At 45.8% G+C, this 20,382-nt stretch overlaps 1 protein-coding gene across 1 annotated transcript in view; it reads right to left on the reverse strand.

Moving 5' to 3' along the window:
* The window catches only part of SLIT3 (slit guidance ligand 3), a 719,057-nt gene that overhangs the window by 650,262 nt on the left and 48,413 nt on the right, over positions 1 to 20,382 (reverse strand). The window contains exons 2-3 of the mRNA XM_052659044.1: positions 14,460 to 14,531; positions 6,071 to 6,142 (exon numbers count right to left, since the gene is read on the reverse strand). Of these exons, the coding sequence (XP_052515004.1) occupies positions 6,071 to 6,142; positions 14,460 to 14,531 (144 nt within the window). The remainder of the gene's footprint in view (positions 1 to 6,070; positions 6,143 to 14,459; positions 14,532 to 20,382) is intronic.

Genomic DNA, 20,382 nt, shown 5'->3' on the forward strand with positions numbered 1-20,382 from the left:
GAGACCTGCTTTCCAGACCAGTATTTCATAAAAGTTCTACACAAATCTGAATAAATGGCTATTCTATACTTCCTGGTTGGATTGTTCTCTTTGTTTCAAGTAGGTCAGGTTTGTAAACCTTGTCATTAAAATATTCTGTACTGTTACTAATAATTTTCTCTGCCTGTTCATCAATTAAAGGACCTTATCTTAAATGATTAGAAACTTGTCTCTTTATCCATTTAGTTTTGTCAATATTTGTTTTCTGTATGTTCAGAATATGGTTTTAATATACACTATATATAGAATAACAGACTGGTTCAAAATTGGGAAAGGAGTACATCAAGGATGTATATTGTCACCCTGCTTATTTAACTTATATGCAGAGTACATTATGCAAAATGCCGGGCTGGATGAAGCACAGCTAGAATCAAGATTGCCAGGGGAAATATCAACAATTTCAGACAAGGCAGAAAGCAAAGAGAAACTAAAGAGCCTCTTGATGAAGGTATAAGAGGAGAGTGAAAAAGCTGGCTTAAAACTCAACATTCATACAACTAAGATCATGGCATCCAGTCCCATCACTTCATGGCAAATAGATGGGGGAAAAAGTGGAAACAGTGACAGATGTTATTGTCCTGGACTCCAAAATCACTGTGGATGGTGACTGCAGTCAGAAAATTAAAAGACGCTTGCTCCTTGAAAGCAAAGTTATGACCAACCTGGTGCTGCTGCTGCTAAGTCATGTCAGTCATGTCTGACTCTGTGCGACCCCATAGACGGCAGCCCACCAGGGCAAGAACACTGGAGTGGGTTGCCATTTCCTTCTCCAGTGCATGAAAGTGAAAAGTGAAAGTGAAGTCGCTCAGTCGTGTCCGACTCTTCACGACCCCATGGACTGCAGTGTACCAGGCTCCTCCATCCATGGGATTTTCCAGGCAAGAGTACTGGAGTGGACTGCCATTGCCTTCTCCAGACCAACCTAGACAGCATATTAAAAAGCAGAGACATCACTTTGCCTACCAAGGTCTATATAAGTCAAAGCTACAGCGTTTCTAGTAGTCAGGTATGGATGTGAGAGTTGGACCACAAAGAAGGCTGAGCACCAAAGAATGGATGCTTTTGAACTGTGGTGCTGGAGAAGACTCTTAAGAGTCTCTTGGACAGCAAGATCAAACCAGTCCATCCTAAAGGAAATCAGTCCTGAATATTCATTGGAAGGACTGATGCTGGAGCTGCAACACTTTGGCCACCTGATGCAAAGAGCCGACTGATTGGAAAAGACCCTGATGCTGGGAAAGACTGACAGCAAGAGGAGGACAAGGTGACAGATGATGAGGTGGTTGGATGGCCTCACTGACTCACTGGGCATGAGTGTGAGCAAATTCCAGGAGATAGTGAAGGACAGGGAAGTCCGGCTTGCTATAGTTCATGGGGTCACAAGGAAGCTGAACACAGCTTAGAGACTGACAACAGCTGATGCATGTATGCGCACTACACAGAACAGTGTGTCCAGTGCAGACTCGCTGTACCTTCCCGACTGATTTTCTCCCTCATCGTTATGAAACATCCCTCTTTACCTCCACTAATGTTTCTTGTTTTGAAGTTCATTTTATCTGTGTTAACTTTGCTACGTCAACCTTCTACTGGTTAGTGTCTTCAGAGCGTCACCGTCTATCCTCTTCTCTCTCTTTCCGCCTAATGTTCCTCTTTTATAAGAATCATATAATTATTGTTTTCTTTTAATCCACCCTGACAATCTGTGTCTTTTAAAGTATTAATCATTGTCATACAAAATAATCATGATATATTTGTATTTAAATACATCATCTTATTATTTGTTTACTTTGTCTCATTTTATTCTGTGTTCCTTTTTCTTTCCCTTTATCCCTTATTTGAATTAGCCACATTTTTTGATATCATTTCTCCCCCTAATAAGTTGTATTTTTTTATTATCCTTTTTAATAGCTATCTTACAGAGTATAATATGCATCGTTCATTTAATAAAGCAATAAACATCAGCACCACTATCACTTTCCGCATAATTCAAAGATCTTCAAACACTTAAACTCCACTGACCTTCCCAATTTTTGTACCCAATCTTTCTGCCCTAAGCTTCTTCTAACGTAGAACAGTCAAATCCCATCTCCTTCATAACACTGACTTTTTGAACAGATCAGGGCAGTTATCTTGTAGAATGTTCACAGGATTTACTTGTTTTCTCCTGGGTTTATTTAAAAACCTGCTCCCCTATCCTGTATACTTCCTCACAATCAGAAGCAAGCTCTAGCTGTTAGATTCACAGTAAGCGTATTTAGCCAGTGCTTGGAAGGTTATATTTGGACACATCAGGAATGTGACCATTCTAGCCTCATAATGTCACATGGATTAAATGAGATGGTCTATAGCGTTACTAAAATGGCATCTGAGGCACAATAGTGAAAGAAGAGAGATTCTCAACCTCAGCACTAACATTTTGGGCTGGGTAATTCTTTGTTCTGGGAGCACTGGAGGATGTTCAGCAGAACTCCTGACTTCTACTCATTATATGTCATCAGCATCCTGCAGCTGTAATAAGGAAAGACATCTCCAGATATCGCCAAGTGTCCTCTGGTGGGAAAAACTGGTCCCAGTTCAAAACCACTGTATTTGCTAAGTAAGCACTACAAGTGCTTACTATTAGTATCATGCTTTGCACAAGGCTTTGAGAGTAACAGTTGGATGGAATGCAGTTCCTCATTCAACATACTCATAGTTCTGGGGATAGACAATCAGGCAAATAAGAAGTTAAAATACAGCATAAAGGCTATGATGAGGACCAACATGTGTAGTCATGAGGGAAGGAGCACCTCACTCAGTCTGGGGCAAGGGTCCTTTCATGGAGAAAGAGAGAATTGCTCTCAGCAGAGACCTGAAGCATAGAATTCTCTCCCTTTTCCCCGTAATCTCTGAAAGAGATTACACCAATAATGACCATCTCAAATGAAAATAAACATTACAAGAATGTTACAGTTTTCAGCCTCCTTTTTAGAGTATGATCAATAAAGATTATTCTACTACGAAATACAGAGACAGAGGTAAATTAAGCCAGCAGTTGGGAAGATCCCCTGGAGAAGGGGATGGAAAGCCACTTCAGTGGATTCCAAGTATTCTTCTGGGAAAATCCCATGGACACCAGAGGAGCCTGGTGGGCTATAGCCCATTAGTTCACAAAGAGTTGGACACGACTGAGCAACTAACACTTCACTTGCACTTTCTTTCACAGCCTAGGGATGCAAAGGCACAAGCAGCCATCCACCTCTTCTGTTATCATCAGCAAATACACTGGGGGCAGACTGGACATCCCAAACCCGATAACCACTAGTCAAGACACACTAGCCATCTCTCTCTCACACACACACACACACACCCTGATGCTGAAAGGCTTTCAGTGAGGGCGCTGTCCAGCTGTGCACACTAGTCCGGCTGCCTCTACTTCCACTCTTCTCCCTGACCAAGCGTTTTTCCGCTCACTTGCAACAGAAGTCAGAGATGATCTGGCTGTTCGCTAAGCCTGTTTCCTCTACTCACAGCACATATAGCTCAACAGTTTTCTCAGCCTCCCCTGTGGCCATATGGCTGAGTCTCAACGCAAGGCATCTGACGGCAGAAGTAATATGTAGTCCTTCCAGTTCTTTCCCATGTAAACCTCCCACTCGCAGTCCTTCCTACCGTTTTCCTGTCCAGTGGCTTGAAGCAGACAAATAACGGTCCCTCAGAAGCCAAGATTTAGAGATGGCACAGTGGAGAAGCAGAAGGAGTCCTTGTCTCGAAGTCTCCCCTTGGAGGAGAAAAGCCCAGCAACCAGGAATGCCCACACTGGGTTTTCTATGAATAAGAAGTAAACTTCCACCCTGTAAAGCCATAAAATTTGAGTGTTTATCTAGTACAACAGCTAGATGACCTTCCTAACACACCAGAGGAGAGAAACAGCCAGGTTTACCCTACAACCGTAATCCTCTCAGTCCCCCAGACATGCAAGATATTTCAGCCAAACTCACCAAGCCAAAGAAAAGTGCCTTTCTCTAGACTATTTCACTGATATTCCCCAGAGTTCAGTGGGTGTGTGAGAGGCTGTTTGCAGGGCCATTGCTAAAGATCACACTTCATCTCATGTCCGCAGCACAGAAATAGGAAAGGACGTGGGCTTTGATGTCAGACAGATGTGGCTTCGAACCTGGCTCCCCCTCGCAATCCTCTGGCTTCACCTCCCTCAGCCTCTGTTTCTTCATCTACAAAATGAGGGTAATCACACCTCACAGGAATTTTGTGGGGATAAAATAACAGATAGTATGTAATATACTGGCCCAATTCCCAGCATGTCCAAAATGCTCAGTTAGTTCCCTCCCAGCAACCATGATATTGATGGACTGGGAATTTACTTACACTTCTAATCAGCAAGAAGTGGCCTCATGACAAAGGATTTTGCATTTATTCATCCACGTAAATGTTGAGTATTTCATACAAAGGAAGCAAGTTCAACGGATATTTTATTTTTTTCCTTGGTCTAAATAAGGAGAAGAGTTAAAATTTTAAGAAATGAAGCCCTGGTGGCTAAGACAGTAGAGAATTTGTCTGAAATGCGGGCGACCTGAGTTTGAGCCCTGGGTCAGGAAGATGCCCTGGAGAAGGGAATGGCAACTCACGCCACTATTCTTGCCAGGAGAATTCTATGGACAGAAGAGGTGGTGAGCTACAGTCTGTGGGGTCACAAAGAGTTGGACAAAACTGAGCAACTAACGCTGTCACTGTCAAAGGTATAAACAGTGGCAACATTCTTTTTTTTTAAATCTATTTTCCCTTGTAAGAAATTAATGTCCTATTTTCAAACCAACAACAGTGGAACATATGTTGACCTTTGACCTGGAACGAAAACAATGAATGAGACAGTTCATACCACAGAGTTGGGAGTAAGGATTTTGCTGGGTAATATCACTTCCCTTTCTCAGGTCACCCCAGATAGAATGACTCCAAGAGAAAAGAAGGCAAATGACAAAGCTGGAGAATCCCAGGGACAGCAGAGCCTGGTGGGCTGCCATCTATGGGGTCGCACAGAGTCGCACACGACTGAAGTGACTTAGCAGCAGCAACCAGTCGTTGGCAGGCCCACCACTATAGATAAGACAGGTAAATCTGGGAAGATCCTTCCAGGTCAGTTGGAGGAGCAGTGCGCTGCTACAGCCTCGCCCCCTGAATGAAGAAGGAGGCTGAAATACCAGGTCAACTGGGATACAGAAGGAAGCATGGAAAGAGCCGCCCACCAGCGTGACTAAATGCTCTTGGGGACAATCCCCTCTCCAACGGCACAAAGCAAATATCCAGATGCTATGAGCTGCCAGATGTGATTAACTGAGGAAAGGTGACGCTGCCCACTCAGCTTTCTGAGGAGACTCCTCATCATGGTGACCCAAGAGTTTTCTGCAAAAGCATTAACAGAACAAATGGGGGCTCCATCCATCTCCCGTCTCCACTCCCTTCTATTCTCTCCCTCTGCCAGAGTCAGAACAGTGAGCTATTTTTAAACCACTGGCAACACAATCTCTCCTGGAAGTATGGGGGCTTCCTGACATGGGCTGATGCTCCCTCAGAGGAGACGCAGGCCCCCCTGCCTGTCCGTCTTCTCCCAGGACAGTGGGACAGAGGGGCCTGCCCTCCCTGCACAGGAATAGGGAGCATCTGATGCTGGTTTCCACGGCAGGGATAACCAACTGTGGTTATCCCACACATACATTCAACGAACTTCTTCACCCACGAGGGGGAAGGCTGAGGCTTGGGCAAGAACCAGCCCCACGCACAGCTACCCAGAGACAGCTCAAGGCCGGGAGGCAGAAAAACAAGCTCCAGATGCCAATTCTAGCATCTTTTAAAGAAAAAAAAGATTAAGTGGATCTCAGTGTCTCTTTAACAGGCATCCAATATGCTCTAAATATAATAGCAAACATTTTATTAAACATTGGAGCTTCTTTTTTTTTTTTTTTCCTTAGAGAGGCCACAATGAAGCCAATTTACAAACAAATAAAGCTTTTCAAGAAAGGGGGCTGTGTGTACTTACAATCGCTCCAGCTGTTTCAGATCCTGGAAGGCACCTCTCTCGATGACGCTGACCTGGTTGTCTTCCAGATGCCTGGAACCAAAGAGGTAGCAATGGTCAAGGAAGAACAAGGCTCACGGGTTCGTGTACTTGGCTTAGGGCCATGCGGGCTTGGTCACTCAGCCCCTCCCGTGACCCTCTGATGCCCACCCCTCCCCCACAGCCGGGATCAGTCTGGTGGGACAAGATCCTGCACATCCCAGCTTGGTGCCACGGTAACCAGGGTTTCGCCGCCTGCACACTTCTACCTGACAGATTGGTTTCCATGCCTCTATTTTAAGAATGTTCTCAGCAAATGTCCTCCCCCCTCTAAGCACTGCAGGATGTCGCACAGAAAAAGAAGAGGTAAAAGCTGCTTCTTATAAAAAAATAAAACCACACATATATTCGGCATCTCTTCCCTTGGAGCTCCCTCCTCCGAAGATTCAAAAATACTTCATTGAAAGGGCTTTCTCTGCTCACTCCATCTCTGGGTCACCTCGAAGAAAGGCTGAAGCTACTGTCGGGTGTGCCTGCCTGTGCCAGGAAGCCCACGTGCCCCGGGCCTGTCTGCTCCCAATGTGAAGGTGATGGTCACAAAAGCTAGGTCTCCCCAGTCATGAAATCTACCCATCTCCAAAGTCCTTCAGGCAGATGATTAAAAGTTTGATTCATGCATGTGGCATATCCTGAGAACTGAATGTACAATGGAACATTTGTTCCCCTAAACTTAAAAAAAAAAAAAAAGGCAGCTTAAAATGAATTAGCTTAAGAGTAGGGAAGAGAAGAGATGAGGCTGCCTCGTTTCCATCCAGGGCTGCCCCTGGTGGTCGAATGGGACTTAGCGAGGATGCAGCTGTGACTGAAGATGTTTCTTTGGAAGGTGGAGTTTTCAAAAGGCTGTATGTTCCTCTGGATGAGGCAGAAGGAGAGGCGCCCTGAGGCACCTGAAGGAAAAGCAGAAGGAAGGAAGAGCAGCCTTGGAGAAGCTTGGTTTTCACTTCAAAAACGACTCCATGCATGCCAGCCCTCCACCTCTGAGATATTTCAGAACCCCCTGCCCTTCTCAGGCTTAACACTCGGGGCTTCGTGTTTATTTCCAAGTCCCTATGCCTCACAACTCCTGAGAACAAACAAGGTCTGCTGTTCATCTTCACAGTCCCAGCCCTAACACAGGTTCCCAGCACAGCAGCTATTTCTCGGACTTAGCGTATGAGTAAAACACTCAAGGGGACCTTGGGCACACACTGATTTTACATCAAAGAGAAGGCTAGTCCAGGACACATGAAGTTTCCGACTACCAGAGTGATGGAGGTATTTTGATATTTTACATGTTGGTGAAATTGTTGAGAACAATTAAAATTCAGGATAGTATACACACATATACATACCCTACAAAAGAAACCCTTTTAGGAAAATCAGCTTATATTTTCAAATTTGAACAAGGGCTTCCCTTGTAGCTCAGCTGGTAAAGAATCCACCTGCAATGCAGGAGTCCTGGTTTGATTCCTGGGTTGGGGAAGATCCCCTGGAGAAGGGATCAGCTACCCACTCCAATATCCCTGGGCTTCCCTGGTGGTTCAGACTGTAAAGAATCCGCCTGCAATGCAGGAGACCTGGGTTCGATCCCTGGATTGGGAAGATCCCCTGGAAAAGGGAAAGGCTACCCACTCCACTATTCTTGCATGAAGAATCTCCAAGGACAGAGGAGCCTGGCAGGCTACAGCTCATGAGGTCACAAACAGCTGGACACAACTGAGTGGCTAAGCACAGCACAGCACATGAACAGCCGGCCAGAATCCTCACCCACTGTGATTCGCACACTGATGTTACTCCTGACCCTGTAGGCTAGCCCCATATAGGCTCCTCGTTTAAAATGTATGGGCTCCAAGGAGTAGAAAGGCTAAGCTTAGACTTGTCCAAGGAGAAATTATGGATATAATGCCACATGGTATGCTCTCACTCCCAGTCTGGTGTGCTTATCAAATCTGGTTGAGAATCCCTTTCCAGCTTTCTCACTAACAACTGATGGTGTGATAGTGGACCTCTCAGAGACTCAGCTTCCTCATTTGTAAAATCACACACACACACACACTAAGTGCTTGTGAGATTAGAAGTGGAATAGAGTGTATAAATGATCTTGCCAGGATCTACAGTACAGTCAGAGGCTTAATAAATGTCCTTTTCCTTCCCTTCTCTTTCTTTTCCATCCTGCCATATGGCAAGGAGGGCCTTGGAATACTAACAGACTCACACGAGCGCCTCTTGCTAAACAGGGGACCAGTGCAATATGAGTTACCTAGGGTTTGTTCAGCTGGGTTTTTACAGTCGATCAATCCATCACAGAGTTTGTTGTCAGTACTTCTCAGCTGTTACAAGGAGCAGCACTAAGCTGGCCGAGTGTCACATTCCCTCAGGGTCTCTAAAGGAAGCTAACTCTAACCTCCCATGATGAATCTCTTAGCTCTGTCCTAATCAGTCTAACACTATCAGTTTATTTCAGAAAGGGAACTAGAAGAGATGGTTGGATACCTACCCCTTCTCCTCCCCGGCCAAGCCCTAGCAGGCTCAGTTCTATCGTAAGTTCTCTACACACAAACCTTCAAGCTGTGAACTCTCAAACGTGCGGACACGTGTTCGTATGTCCGGTCACATGAGGCGGGGGTGAAACGGCAGCGTGCCCGCCACCTCCCGCTGCTGACGGTCCTCCGGCTCCACCATGCCCCTCCTCTCCCTCTTCCCGTCAGCAACTCCTCTTGCTCGTTCCCCTGACGCCAGTCGCCGTATGCCAGACGCTGCGCTGTATACTATACTTTTCAAGGGGTATACTGTAAGATTAAACGTGTTTTCTTTAGTTTTTTCTGTTTGTCATGTATTATTTGTGTGAAAACTATTATAAACCTATTACAGTACATTACTATATAGCTGATTCTGTTAGTTGGGAACCTAGACCAACTCTGCTGGTGTGTGCTAGGTCACTTCAGTCGTGTCCGACTCTGCCACCCTATGGACGATAGCCCGCCAGGCTCCCCCGTCCATGGGATTCTCCAGGCAAGAACGCTGGAGTGGGCTGCCATGCCCTCCTCCAGGGCATCTTCCCAGTCCACAGAGTGAAGCTGAGTCTCTACGTCTCCTGCACTGGCAGGCGGGTTTTTTCGTTTCATTTCCTTGGCTGTGCTGGGTCTCGGTTACAGCATGTGGTATGTGGGATCTAGTTCCCTGACCAGGGCTCGAACCCAGGCTCCCAGCCCTGGGAGTGCAGAGTCTCAGCCACTGGACCACCAGGCAAGTCCCAGCAAGCAGGCTCTTTATCACCAGCACCACCTGGGAAGCACAGACAGGGCTTACAAACGAGCTCTCAGAACAGACTTTGTTCCTATGTAGGGGAGTAGACCACTTACTCGGAGAAGGAAATGGTAACCCACTCCAGTGTTCTTGCCTGCAGAATCCCAGGGATGGGGGAGCCTGGTGGGCTGCCGTCTATGGGGTCGCACAGAGTTGGACACGACTGAAGCGACTTAGCAAAAGCAGCAGCAGACAACTTACTATACTGTCTTCATAGAGAAGCGTCCTTGACTCTGGTTTGCCTATGGGGTTCAGCCAGAGGGAGGAGATGAGTGGCTAGAAGAATGAGTGAGGCAGGGAAACCGATTCCAACTGCCCCTCAGCCAGACCGCTCCAAGTTGGCTGTGTTTCTCTACCTAAGAGCCCAGGTGCTAACTGGCAGTCCTTCCTTTGCGGGCCTCAGATAACCACTTCCTCCCACTGTTCCTTGAGGTTCAAAGGATGCTAGTGACGGCTGCTAGCCCCAGGGAGCTGCACAAACTCACCCTGGTTTCTCTTAACCTCACCCATAGTTTTGCAAACAAATCTTTATTGATCTCTCCTCATGTGTCCTCCTGGGACCCTGAGTGGTAAGGTAGTTTGGGCCTCTTCTGGACCTTCTTCCTAGACCTTTCATGATCCAGCCTAGTACCTGCTTTTTAAAGGCTCAATAAATAACCAACGTGTGATGAATAGGTGAATCACTGAAGGAGCGTGCTGTGAACCTCCTGTCTAGCCTTCCAGGCAGCCGAGGAGGGTGCACTAACCATCGCGACTACTCTCACTTCCCTGACCAGCTACAGGAGTCAGGGGATCCAGGAAAGGCTGGACTCCCAGAAGGGCTGACTGCGGCTTGAATCTGTTCTGAATAAGAGGGACATGGGTTGTGTTCATCTTTGGCTCTTTCAGCATTGTTATTTTTTTAGTTTTAACACTGGATCAGAATCAGAAATTGCCCCCACATGATAATGGCTGGGGTGGAGTTTAACTATTTTATTAACCCCATTTGGGATAAAGCTGGTTCCTACACTGTGGGCATAGCAGAGCTCTTGCAACAGACTACTAAGAAAGAGAATATAATTGATAACACCAGAAGAGACACCTTTGCCTATTCCCACCCCTTGGAGGAAAAAACTGTTATAGGCAATTCTTGTATCTTCTCCCTGAATATACTTTATTTGGGGAAAATTCCCTCTGGATGAAGCCAAAGTTCTCCAGTCTCCATTTTATCTGCTTCCATCCACTCACCTGCACTGTATTAACAGTTCTGCATGGAAATGGATGGTAAGCTCAAATTATTCAAGACGATGGAGTCTTTTCTGGCTCACAATAAACTGTAAATAAGAAACAGATACAGGGAATATGCCAAGGTGTGATGCAAGCTTTTCAAAAAAGATAGTTGTCTAGGTTACTCAGCTAAAAAGAATAGGTTGAGAGGAAATATGGTTTAAACGTCAGGATATTTTATTGGTGTGAGTTAGAAAACATTTCAGCTATTCCATGCCGCAGATTCTTTCACACTAATAAAGGGCCACTTGAATGGATTGTCTTTGAGCTGCTAAGGAAGATAATGAAACACAGTATATTAACAGAGTCTAGGAGGTGCGGGGAGGGGGAGGATTTTGGCACAGCTTTATCAAAATAAGAAGAATGTACCAATTAACTGCAAAGATAAACTGTAGTCAAAGGAAAGTTGTAGACCATCCAGAGGATATTAATATGATCTTTTGTGATTATTTTAAACTTTCTATTTGCAGACAGCAGATATGGAAATTGGAATTTTTATTACATCTTTCTGATGTAATGGTACGAAAATCAAAGCATTATTTTTGACTTTGTTACAAAAATGAAGCATTAGCTGCAATTTCTGACTTGTATGAAAGGAAATCTCCCATAGAAGCAAGAGAAAGAAATGGAGAAAATAGAGGAATGTCTCTTCTTTAGGCTGGTAAATGATCTGCCTATATCTCTTTAATAAAAATCACCTTAACACTGAGCCATGAAACTCCCCCGCCTTTATCCCAATCTCGATTCTGATCCACACACTTGTCAGAGCTGCCAGTCATTTGACAGACACAGGACTGCTTGGGGCAAAAGGGAGACTTGGCAGAGGATAGGGCCTTCCCCCTGGGGGTGGTGGGAGGACGGTGCACTGGCCCAAGACCAAAGGACGCGTGGAGGCAACAGCACCTGCTAGCTGGAGGCCCAGCGCTCAGGTCCCAGCACCGCGCCCCCCGGGACTCGGGGGGGCTCGGCTCAGTCACCTGCACGTCAGTGCTGCATTTATCAATGGCTAGGCCATTACCTTCCTGGCTTCCCAAACTTTCTGTAACGTGAACGAACAGAGGCACTGCACAGAGGTTAGGAAGCACACACTCTGGCTTCTGAGTCCTCCTCCTCCCGCTCCCTGCTCTGCGGAACTTATGCTATCTGTGCCTCTGTTTCCTCTGGGCAGATAAGCATTAGTAACTATGCAAAAGAGCTTAGTCTGTGGAAGGCATCATAGATACATCGGTTATTATCATCATCATATTTACTTCTCAATCAGGAAAACAACACGATGCAAGTGATGTTCCACAGGCTTCAGTGAGAATAAACAGACTGTTTACGAATACATTGAAACCATAAGGCATTATGAGGGTTAGAAGGACTTCTAACTACTTTTTATGAGTCAAATTGTATGTCCCCCAAATTCATATGTTGAAGACGTAATTTCCAATAAATCAGAATGTGGCCTTATTTGGATACAGGATCTTTACTGAGCAGTCCAGTCAAAATGAGGTCATTACATGATTTCCCTGGCGGTCCAGTGGTTAGGACTCCGTGCTTCCAAGGCAAGGGGCATGGCGTGGCCAAATTAAAAACAAAAAGTTGGGCCATTAGGATGAACCCTAATCCAATCTGACAAGTATCCTTATACAAAGGAGAAATTTGGCCACAGAGATAGACACACATAAAGGGAAGACAATGTGGGGAGACCTGGTGACAACTGTCTCAAAGCCAGAAAACTCCCAAGGCCACCAGACCTTAGAAGACAGGCCACACTAGACCCTTCCCCCACAGTCCACGACAGAAGCTAACTCTGCCAGCACCTTGACTCTGGACTTCTCATCTCCAGAAATGTGAGACCATAAACTTCTGTTGCTTAAGTCACCTAGAGTATGGTGCTTCCCTGGTGGCTCAGACAGTAAAGAATCTGCCTGCAACGCAGGAGACGTGGATCCGATCCCCGAGTCGGGAAGATCCCCTGGAGGAGGGCAGGGCGACCCACTCCAGTACTCTTGCCTGGAGAATCCCACGGACAGAGGAGACTGGAGGGCTACAGTCTATGGGGCTGCAAAGAGTTGGGCATGACTGACAGACTTTGTAACAGCAGCGCTCAAAAACTAATACACTATTCACTCCCTAGTTTACAGATAAGAAAGCTGAGGCCCAGAAGCGTACAGTGGTCTGCTCGAGGTCACGTGGGTAGTAAATTCCAAGTCAGGACCAGAACCTACTATTTCTGGCCTGTAGAATAAAATGCATTGTATTATAAAGGGCTGGTAGTAAAAAGAAGGAGGTGGCTTTAGATATCAAGACTTTGCGACTTTTAGTAAAAATCTGCCAGTGAAGTTCCAGGACATAACAAACATCAGGCTGCACTCTCAGTCTGGAACCTCACTTACAGGTCAAAATCACCTTCTGAGTCAGGAAGGAAAGAGGTCCAGTGGCTCTTCTCTGGTACTTTTGAACATCTGAGATCCATCAGTGGACATGCATTTAGGTAGCTTCATTCATATTTAGGGGTGGGTGAAAGTGTTCACCATTTAGCAATGAAACCTAACATTTCTTGCTCCCCCGCTGCACCAATGCCCATCTCAAGTTTTCCTACCTGTCTGTGCAGCTCAGGTGTTCAGTAAGTGTCCTGACCCTGTCTGACTCTCCCCTCCTTCTTCCCCTTCTCTCCATTAAGCAACAAGATAAATAACTTTTGTCCAGATTGATCTTTTTTTTTTTTCAGCATGAAAAATTTACAAATTTATTGCAAGAAAGTGCAGAAAGCATTTAATAAAACAGGAAGCTTTGTTGCATTGTCCTAACAAAATGTCCAATTTAAAATTAGTATATTACTCTTTTTTTCTTTTTTTTTTTGGTATATTACTCTTACATAAAATAATAATTGGTCTTGTTTCAAGTAACAGAACAGCAAAAAATGTCCTTTTAATAAGATGATGATAAAAGACATGAAATGAGGAGGTTAATATACGGTCGGCTTTCTTCTGTTTATCACTTGACAATGTATTCAACGAAACAGAAATCCTAGAATAAGTTTTGAGAGTCTATTCTTCTATGTGCAGATATTTTCAGTTGTTAAAATTCATGTAGTAAGTTGAAGTTTTATGGCTACATTAAAGCTATTTTTGGATCAACAACATTCTGGTTATGTTGTATTAATTATTCTCGAAATATCAAAATAATAATAGTTGTTGATTAATTCTAATTTACCCACCATTTCCTTAAATCTACTTAAAATTCAATGAATTCTTACTTTTCCCATTCTCTATGCACCCGTTAAATTTTTTTTTCTTTTTTCGGGAAGAGCTTATGTTTCTTTTTAGTACTTCCCTTTCCTAGGGGTTGTGCTAAAGAGGTATGTGTTGTTCCACTTAGTCCTCTCAACTTCAGAACATAGACAATGGTTTGCTCTTTTAATGCACAGGCTGGAGAGGACATCATAACCCCTACGGAAGGGAAGCATGGTGCGCCAACATGATCCTGCTGCCACCCTAAAAGCTGGGCACAATGATTTATTCATGGATCGCCTTCTGTTTTCCCTGTCACTAGAACAGACTTCTTCCATCAGTCTAGTCCAGCCCACAGCACAGAGACACAGAACGAGACAGCTGAGGAAGGAAACCTGGGTGTACAACGCAGGGCTTTCTGCTGCAGAAGGGTGAATCCTAGTCGCCCAGCACTGGAAGGTGTGATGTCAGGGCAGTGGGACATTTCCACGAGGCTGAAGAGCTGAGGGTGAAAATGCATTGGAGAGCCTCATGCTACTTACAAGACGCGGAGGTTCTTAAGTCCAGCAAAATCCGTCTTGGTGATCCTAGTGATATTATTTCTGTCCAGGTCACTGCAATAGAGAACAAATTTGGGTCAGATTTTTGCAGGTTACAATTATGGTCTATTTAACCCAGACTGGCTCAGGCTGGAGGGATGCTGCTTGTTACAGGAGAAGGCTTTCAATGATTAATGACATTACCTAGAGCATGCCCAACCAGGCTGAAGGACACTGTATGGAGTAAGCTAGCCATTGTGTACGTAGTAGAGCCTGGAATGTTTAGCTGCCTGGCTTCTGTTGCCCCTTCTTCAGATAACAAATTTTTCTCTGGAAGCTTCCCTCCCCTGATATAATACAAGTGGGGCTGATCCCTCTTTCCAGCTCTAAGGATGGGCACTTGATCCAGGCCAGGCTTATAAGCATATTAACTCCCTGTGACCACAGTCACTGTTTCAGGAGTACGTGCGTGACTCAAATTCCCCGTAGCTTTCTCTCCACTGTAGCTGCCAGAAGCCATCGAGCTATACCATGAAGAGAGAACTTTCCAGATGCAGATAAGCCTGGTTCCTAGTGCTTATCCTGTGAGTAGCTGGATCCACCCATGCCTGACGCCACATTCCTCTGTATTTTGAGATTCTGTGAGCCAATCTATCCTTTCTCCCTTATATTTTGTTCTAAATCAGTTTGAGTTGAATTTTCTATCACCTGAAACCAAAAGAATCTTTACTACCTTGGTACCCATCCAGGTACTTGCCAATTTGCCAGCTAATCTGCAGACTCTCTGAGGGCAAAGACCATATCTCATTTAACTCCATAACCCAACACAGCAGAACATATGCCTGGCAAAAGTAATCTCATGCAACAGGTAAAGACAGCTACGTGGACTATTCTGGCCCCAGCTTGCAGGCTAAAGCTCCTGAGAAAGGTCCCAAAGAGAGGAATATGCCATGGAAGAGCTCCAAGCATTATGGCAGTATTGGTGTCAGGGAGAAGGAGGCCCCTCAGGTGGTAGAAAACCAGGATTAGGGAAAAATCAAAGTCAAGAATGAACCTGTTAACAATCGTATAAATACCATGTCCACTAAAATTATCTAAGAAGACAGGATTTTTTTTTTTTAAGACCATGGATAATATGTTATAGTTCTTAATAATGAAGCCTGAGCAATTAATTCTTATTTACCAGGCCTTACTGATGAGAAACTTTTCAGGGTTTTGGCCAAGTTGGAATCTCAACAAGGTATCTATAAATTGGCTTTGCGTCCCTCCAGAACATTCAGGTACTGAGAAGCCATTTTCCCAGTGACAGATCCCACCCATACATTCACGAATCCTTTCGTTCTCCCAGCCAGGTCCTAAATCTTGCTATTATGCCTCAGAAAGACCAGTGAGTTCTCAAGTTGCATAAAGTGACAAGGGAAACAATTTTCATATTCTAGCACTTTGTATAAGGAAAAACCAAGTTAGAGGAGGGATTACTCTTCTAATCTAAAGAATCATGTGCTCTGCTATGCTTAGTCACTCAATCACGTCCGATTCTTTGTGACTGTAGCCCGCCAGGCTCCTCTGTTCATGGGATTCTCCAGGCAAGAATACTGGAGTGTGTTGCCATGCCCTCCTCCAGAGGATCTTCCCAACCCAGGGATCGAACCCAGGTCTCCCACACTGCAGATTCTTTACCATCTGAGCCACCACGGAAGTCCACTGAAATAAAAATGAAACGAGTCCCTGAGCCACCTCCCTGGGGAACCACCTCCCTCCCTCATCCAGCTTTCCTCTACCTAAAGTAACAATCATTTAGGCTATTACAGGATATTGAGCAGAGTTCCCTGTGCTATACAGAAGGTCTTTGCTGGTTATCTATTTTACTTTACTTTTTTATGGTTATCTATTTTCAGTTCAGTTCAGTCACTCAGTCGTGTCCGACTCTTTGCAACTCCAAGGACTGCAGCACGCCAGGCCTCCCTGTCCATCACCAACTCCCGGAGCCTGCTCAAACCCATGTCCATTGAGTCGGTGATGCCATCCAACCATCTCCTCCTCTGCAATCCCCTTCTCCTGCCTTCAATCGTTTCCAGCATCAGGGTCTTTTCCATGAGTCAGTTCTTTGCATCAGGTAGCCAAAGTATTGGAGCTTCAGCTTCAGGATCAGTCCTTCCAAGGAACAATCAGGATTGATTTACTTTATGACTGACTGGTTTAAATATCCTGAATATTCCTTGGAAGGACTGATGCTGAAGCTGAAGTACCGATACTTTGGCCACCTGAGGCGAAGAGCAGACTCACTGGAAAAGACCCTGATGCTGGGAAGGACTGAAGGAGGGAGGAGAAGGGGATGGCAGAGGAGGAGATGGTTGGATGGCATCACCAACTCAATGGACAGAAGTTTGAGCAAACTCTGGGGGATAGTGAAGGACCAGGAAGCCTGGCGTGCTGCAGTTCATGGGGTCGCCATGAGTCAGACACGACTGAACGACAACAAATTTTAAACACAGTAATGTGTATATGTTAATTCCAGCCCCTCCTCTGAGAAAAGTAAAGTAACAAAGGTTGTTCTTAAATAGCTTGTGATGGAGAAAGGCTGTACTTAGACTTTTCAGACTAAGCTGAGGCTCGTCATTACACAGGGAAATACAGAATAGCTGTTCCTGCAGGGACCGGACACTTGCACACACACAGGCACGTGGGTGTGCTCATCCTCACCCCGAGTCGCTTCTTCCCTCCCGTCTCGACTGGAATGGGTGCCTGGGGACCGTGACCACTGTGAATGTGACAATACAACCAAGGCTGTAATCACCAGGACACAGCACGGCACCTCAGCAGCTTGCGTTACTGGCTCGGCACTGGTATTTCCAATTAACATTTATTTATGAAGGGGCACAGAGCGTGTGGCTGAAACACTGAGAACTTGGGGGCAAGAGTTCAGGAGGGGATTGTGGGGTTGGCTCAGGCACAGAGTCAGTGTCTGGGAGGCTGAGCTTCGGAGGGAAGCAACCACGAGTTTCAACGCCTGTAGTGCCATGTACTAAGTGACTTATAGGCAGTTCATGTCATCTCCAAGGCTCAGTTTCTCCATCAACAAAATGAGGGGGACAGTCTCGACCTCAAGAGTTTTCATGAGGGTTAAATGAGATGATGCATACACAGTGCTTATGAGGCACTGGTTAAATACTCAATCCTGGAACCTATTGGTACTATAATTAGTTGAATTACATCCCCCAACCCTCCCATCCTCTCAGCCCCCCCCCGACAAACTTCCACTCTGAAACTTCAGCATACTAAGAGCAGAGGACCGTCCCAGCCCAAATCATGTGCTTTAGAGATGAATCCTGGGATTGCCCAAGGGACTCTGCCGGTGTGCTCTTTTCCTATAGGAGAAAAGTGGGGTGCATTTTGTGGCTAACAAATATTAATAGAATGACAGCGCCCAGAGTGGCCCCCTCCAGCTGCCGCTCCCTTGCAGCCTGTCTGTGACATCTAATTCTCTGGTGTCTGGCTGCAGGCAGAGGGTAGGGATAGAGCTGAGTTGTTCATCTGCCCCCAACGCTCTACCCACTTCCACAGGTCAGACAGCACACAGGCTTGAGGAGGCACAGGTCAGGGTTCGAGTCTCTCAACCACCCCCCGCCCCGAGCTGTATGAGTTTGAGTACCTCACTTAAACTCTCTGAGCCTCCATGCTTTATGCAACCCTCTCCTGCCTGCAACTTCCGCAGGGGCTCAGTGGTAAAGAATCCACCTGTAACACAGGAGCCTCAGGAGACACGGATTCAATCCCTGGGTAGGGAAGATCCCTTGGAGGAGGGCATGGCAACTCACTCCAGTATTCTTGCCTGGAGAAACCCACAGACAGTGGAGCCTGAGAGGGTTACAGTCCGTGGGCTCACAAAGAGCTGGACACGACTAAAGCAACTTAGCACACAAGCATGCTCCTACCTGAAGATCTTGAAACTGTGAGGAGGACAGAGCCTGGACTACCAGCTTCTTGGCTGAAAATGGAATGAAGGAAAGTGATGCTGAGAAAAGGCTGCCCTGCCTCACATGCTTGTTCCATCCTCGGCCTGGTCATCCCAGGCCGGGCTCCTGTGGACCTTCAGCCATATGTCTCAGCCTTCAGCTTTGTTCTTTGAGGAAATCAGTCTACTTTAGCCCAGTGTGAGTTCCGGACCATGTGCAGGATGAATGATCCCACCTGGGATGATGCTAGATGGGGACACCATTTCAGTGTCTAGATGGGAGACGGAAAAGTGGGGCCTTCTCAAAACATGTCTACAAAGAGTTTCTTTGATACACTTGCCTTCAAGAGGTGAAGTCTATGCCCCCTTCCCTTGAACCTGAGCAGGACTTTGTGACTGTGTAGGCAAACAGGACTATGGCAGGAGCGATGCTGCAGAACTTCTGAGCTAGATCAGAAGAGGCAGTAAGTGACCGACTGGCTCCTTCTTTGGGCACTTGCCTTAGAGCCTGAGATGCCGTGCGAGAAGATCAGACCTGGAGTCCCCACCGGTGAGATCACGTGAGGGGGCCAGAGAGACAGAGAGACCTCTGCGGAGCCCTGGCTGGTCCAGCCCTGGCTGTTTTGAGTCTTTCCTGCTTAAAGGTCAGATGTGTTAAGTGCAGACACCTCTGAGATTCCAGCCCAGCTACCACCTGACTGTAACTTATGAGAAACTCAGATCACCCAGCTGAACCCTTCCTAATCTCCTAGTCAGAGAAACCATCAGAGACAATACTAAAGCAAGTGTGTATCTTAAGCCATTAAGTTTTAGAGTGACTCATTTTACAACAATAGAGAGACGGAAGAGAAATATTTAATGTATGAATATTTAATTGACCACAAAAAATGGAACTCTATTTACATGACTGTCAACAGCATGTCCTTTCGGAGACTTGCCTGCATTCTTGAGACCCTTGGTCCTGCCATCGTGGCCAGTGATGGCTTAGAAGGGCCAAAGGCACGTGTCGTTCTAGGGATAAGGTAAGAACTGGCCCTTCTCTCAGGCTCTGAGAAGTAAAGGCTGCATGATTAGGGTTGCCCATCTCTCTAAGCGGGGCTTTGGATGCCATGGGAATCATCATGGTATTATATTAGCAATCCATTTTCCTACTGATGCATACAGACAGGCCTCATTTCCCAGCTTCCCGTGCAGGTAGGTATAACCACGTGACTGCAATTTCATCACCATTACACGAGTGGAAGTGTTAATTGCTCAGTTGTGTCTGACTCTTTGTGACCCCATGGACTATAGCCCACCAGGCTCCAGTCCATGGAATTCTCCAGGCAATAATACTGGAGCGAGTGTCACATGAACAGAAGTAATACATGCCACTTTTAGGCCTGATCCATAAAACTTCCCACCTCCACATTCTTTATTTTTCCTCATCTTGGACTAGATTCAATTGTTCCAGTGGAGAACTGCAAGTATGGCAGAAGGAAAAAGCCCCAGACCCTGAAAAACTGCGGAACACAGACTTTTCTCCCGTCCCGCCGTTTACCCACATTAGATTCAGACATGTTCCAGAAATAACTCTTAAGTGACTGAAACTTGGGGACTGTTTGATACAGCACTCGACACTGAAGAATGCAGTATCTTAGAGTCAGGAGCTTTGTATTCTTTCTGTTTCCTTTTCTCTGCAACAGTTCTGGAGGGTATGAACTACTACCTTCCTTCAGCAGATAAAATACTAAAGATTAGCTTTAAAAAGAGCCGATATTTGTTGAGCCAAACAATGCACCAAGCTTCCCTGGTGGCTCAGAGGGTAAAGCGTCTGCCTACAATGCGGGAGACCCAGGTTCAATCCCTGGCTCGGGAAGATCCCCTGGAGAAGGAAATGGCAACCCACTCCAGTACTCTTGCCTGGAAAATCCCATGGACTGAGAAGCTTCGTAGACTACAGACCATGGGGTCACAAAAAGTCGGACACAA

This window comes from Budorcas taxicolor, chromosome 20, assembly GCF_023091745.1.
Source record: "Budorcas taxicolor isolate Tak-1 chromosome 20, Takin1.1, whole genome shotgun sequence".
Lineage (NCBI taxonomy): Eukaryota > Metazoa > Chordata > Mammalia > Artiodactyla > Bovidae > Budorcas > Budorcas taxicolor.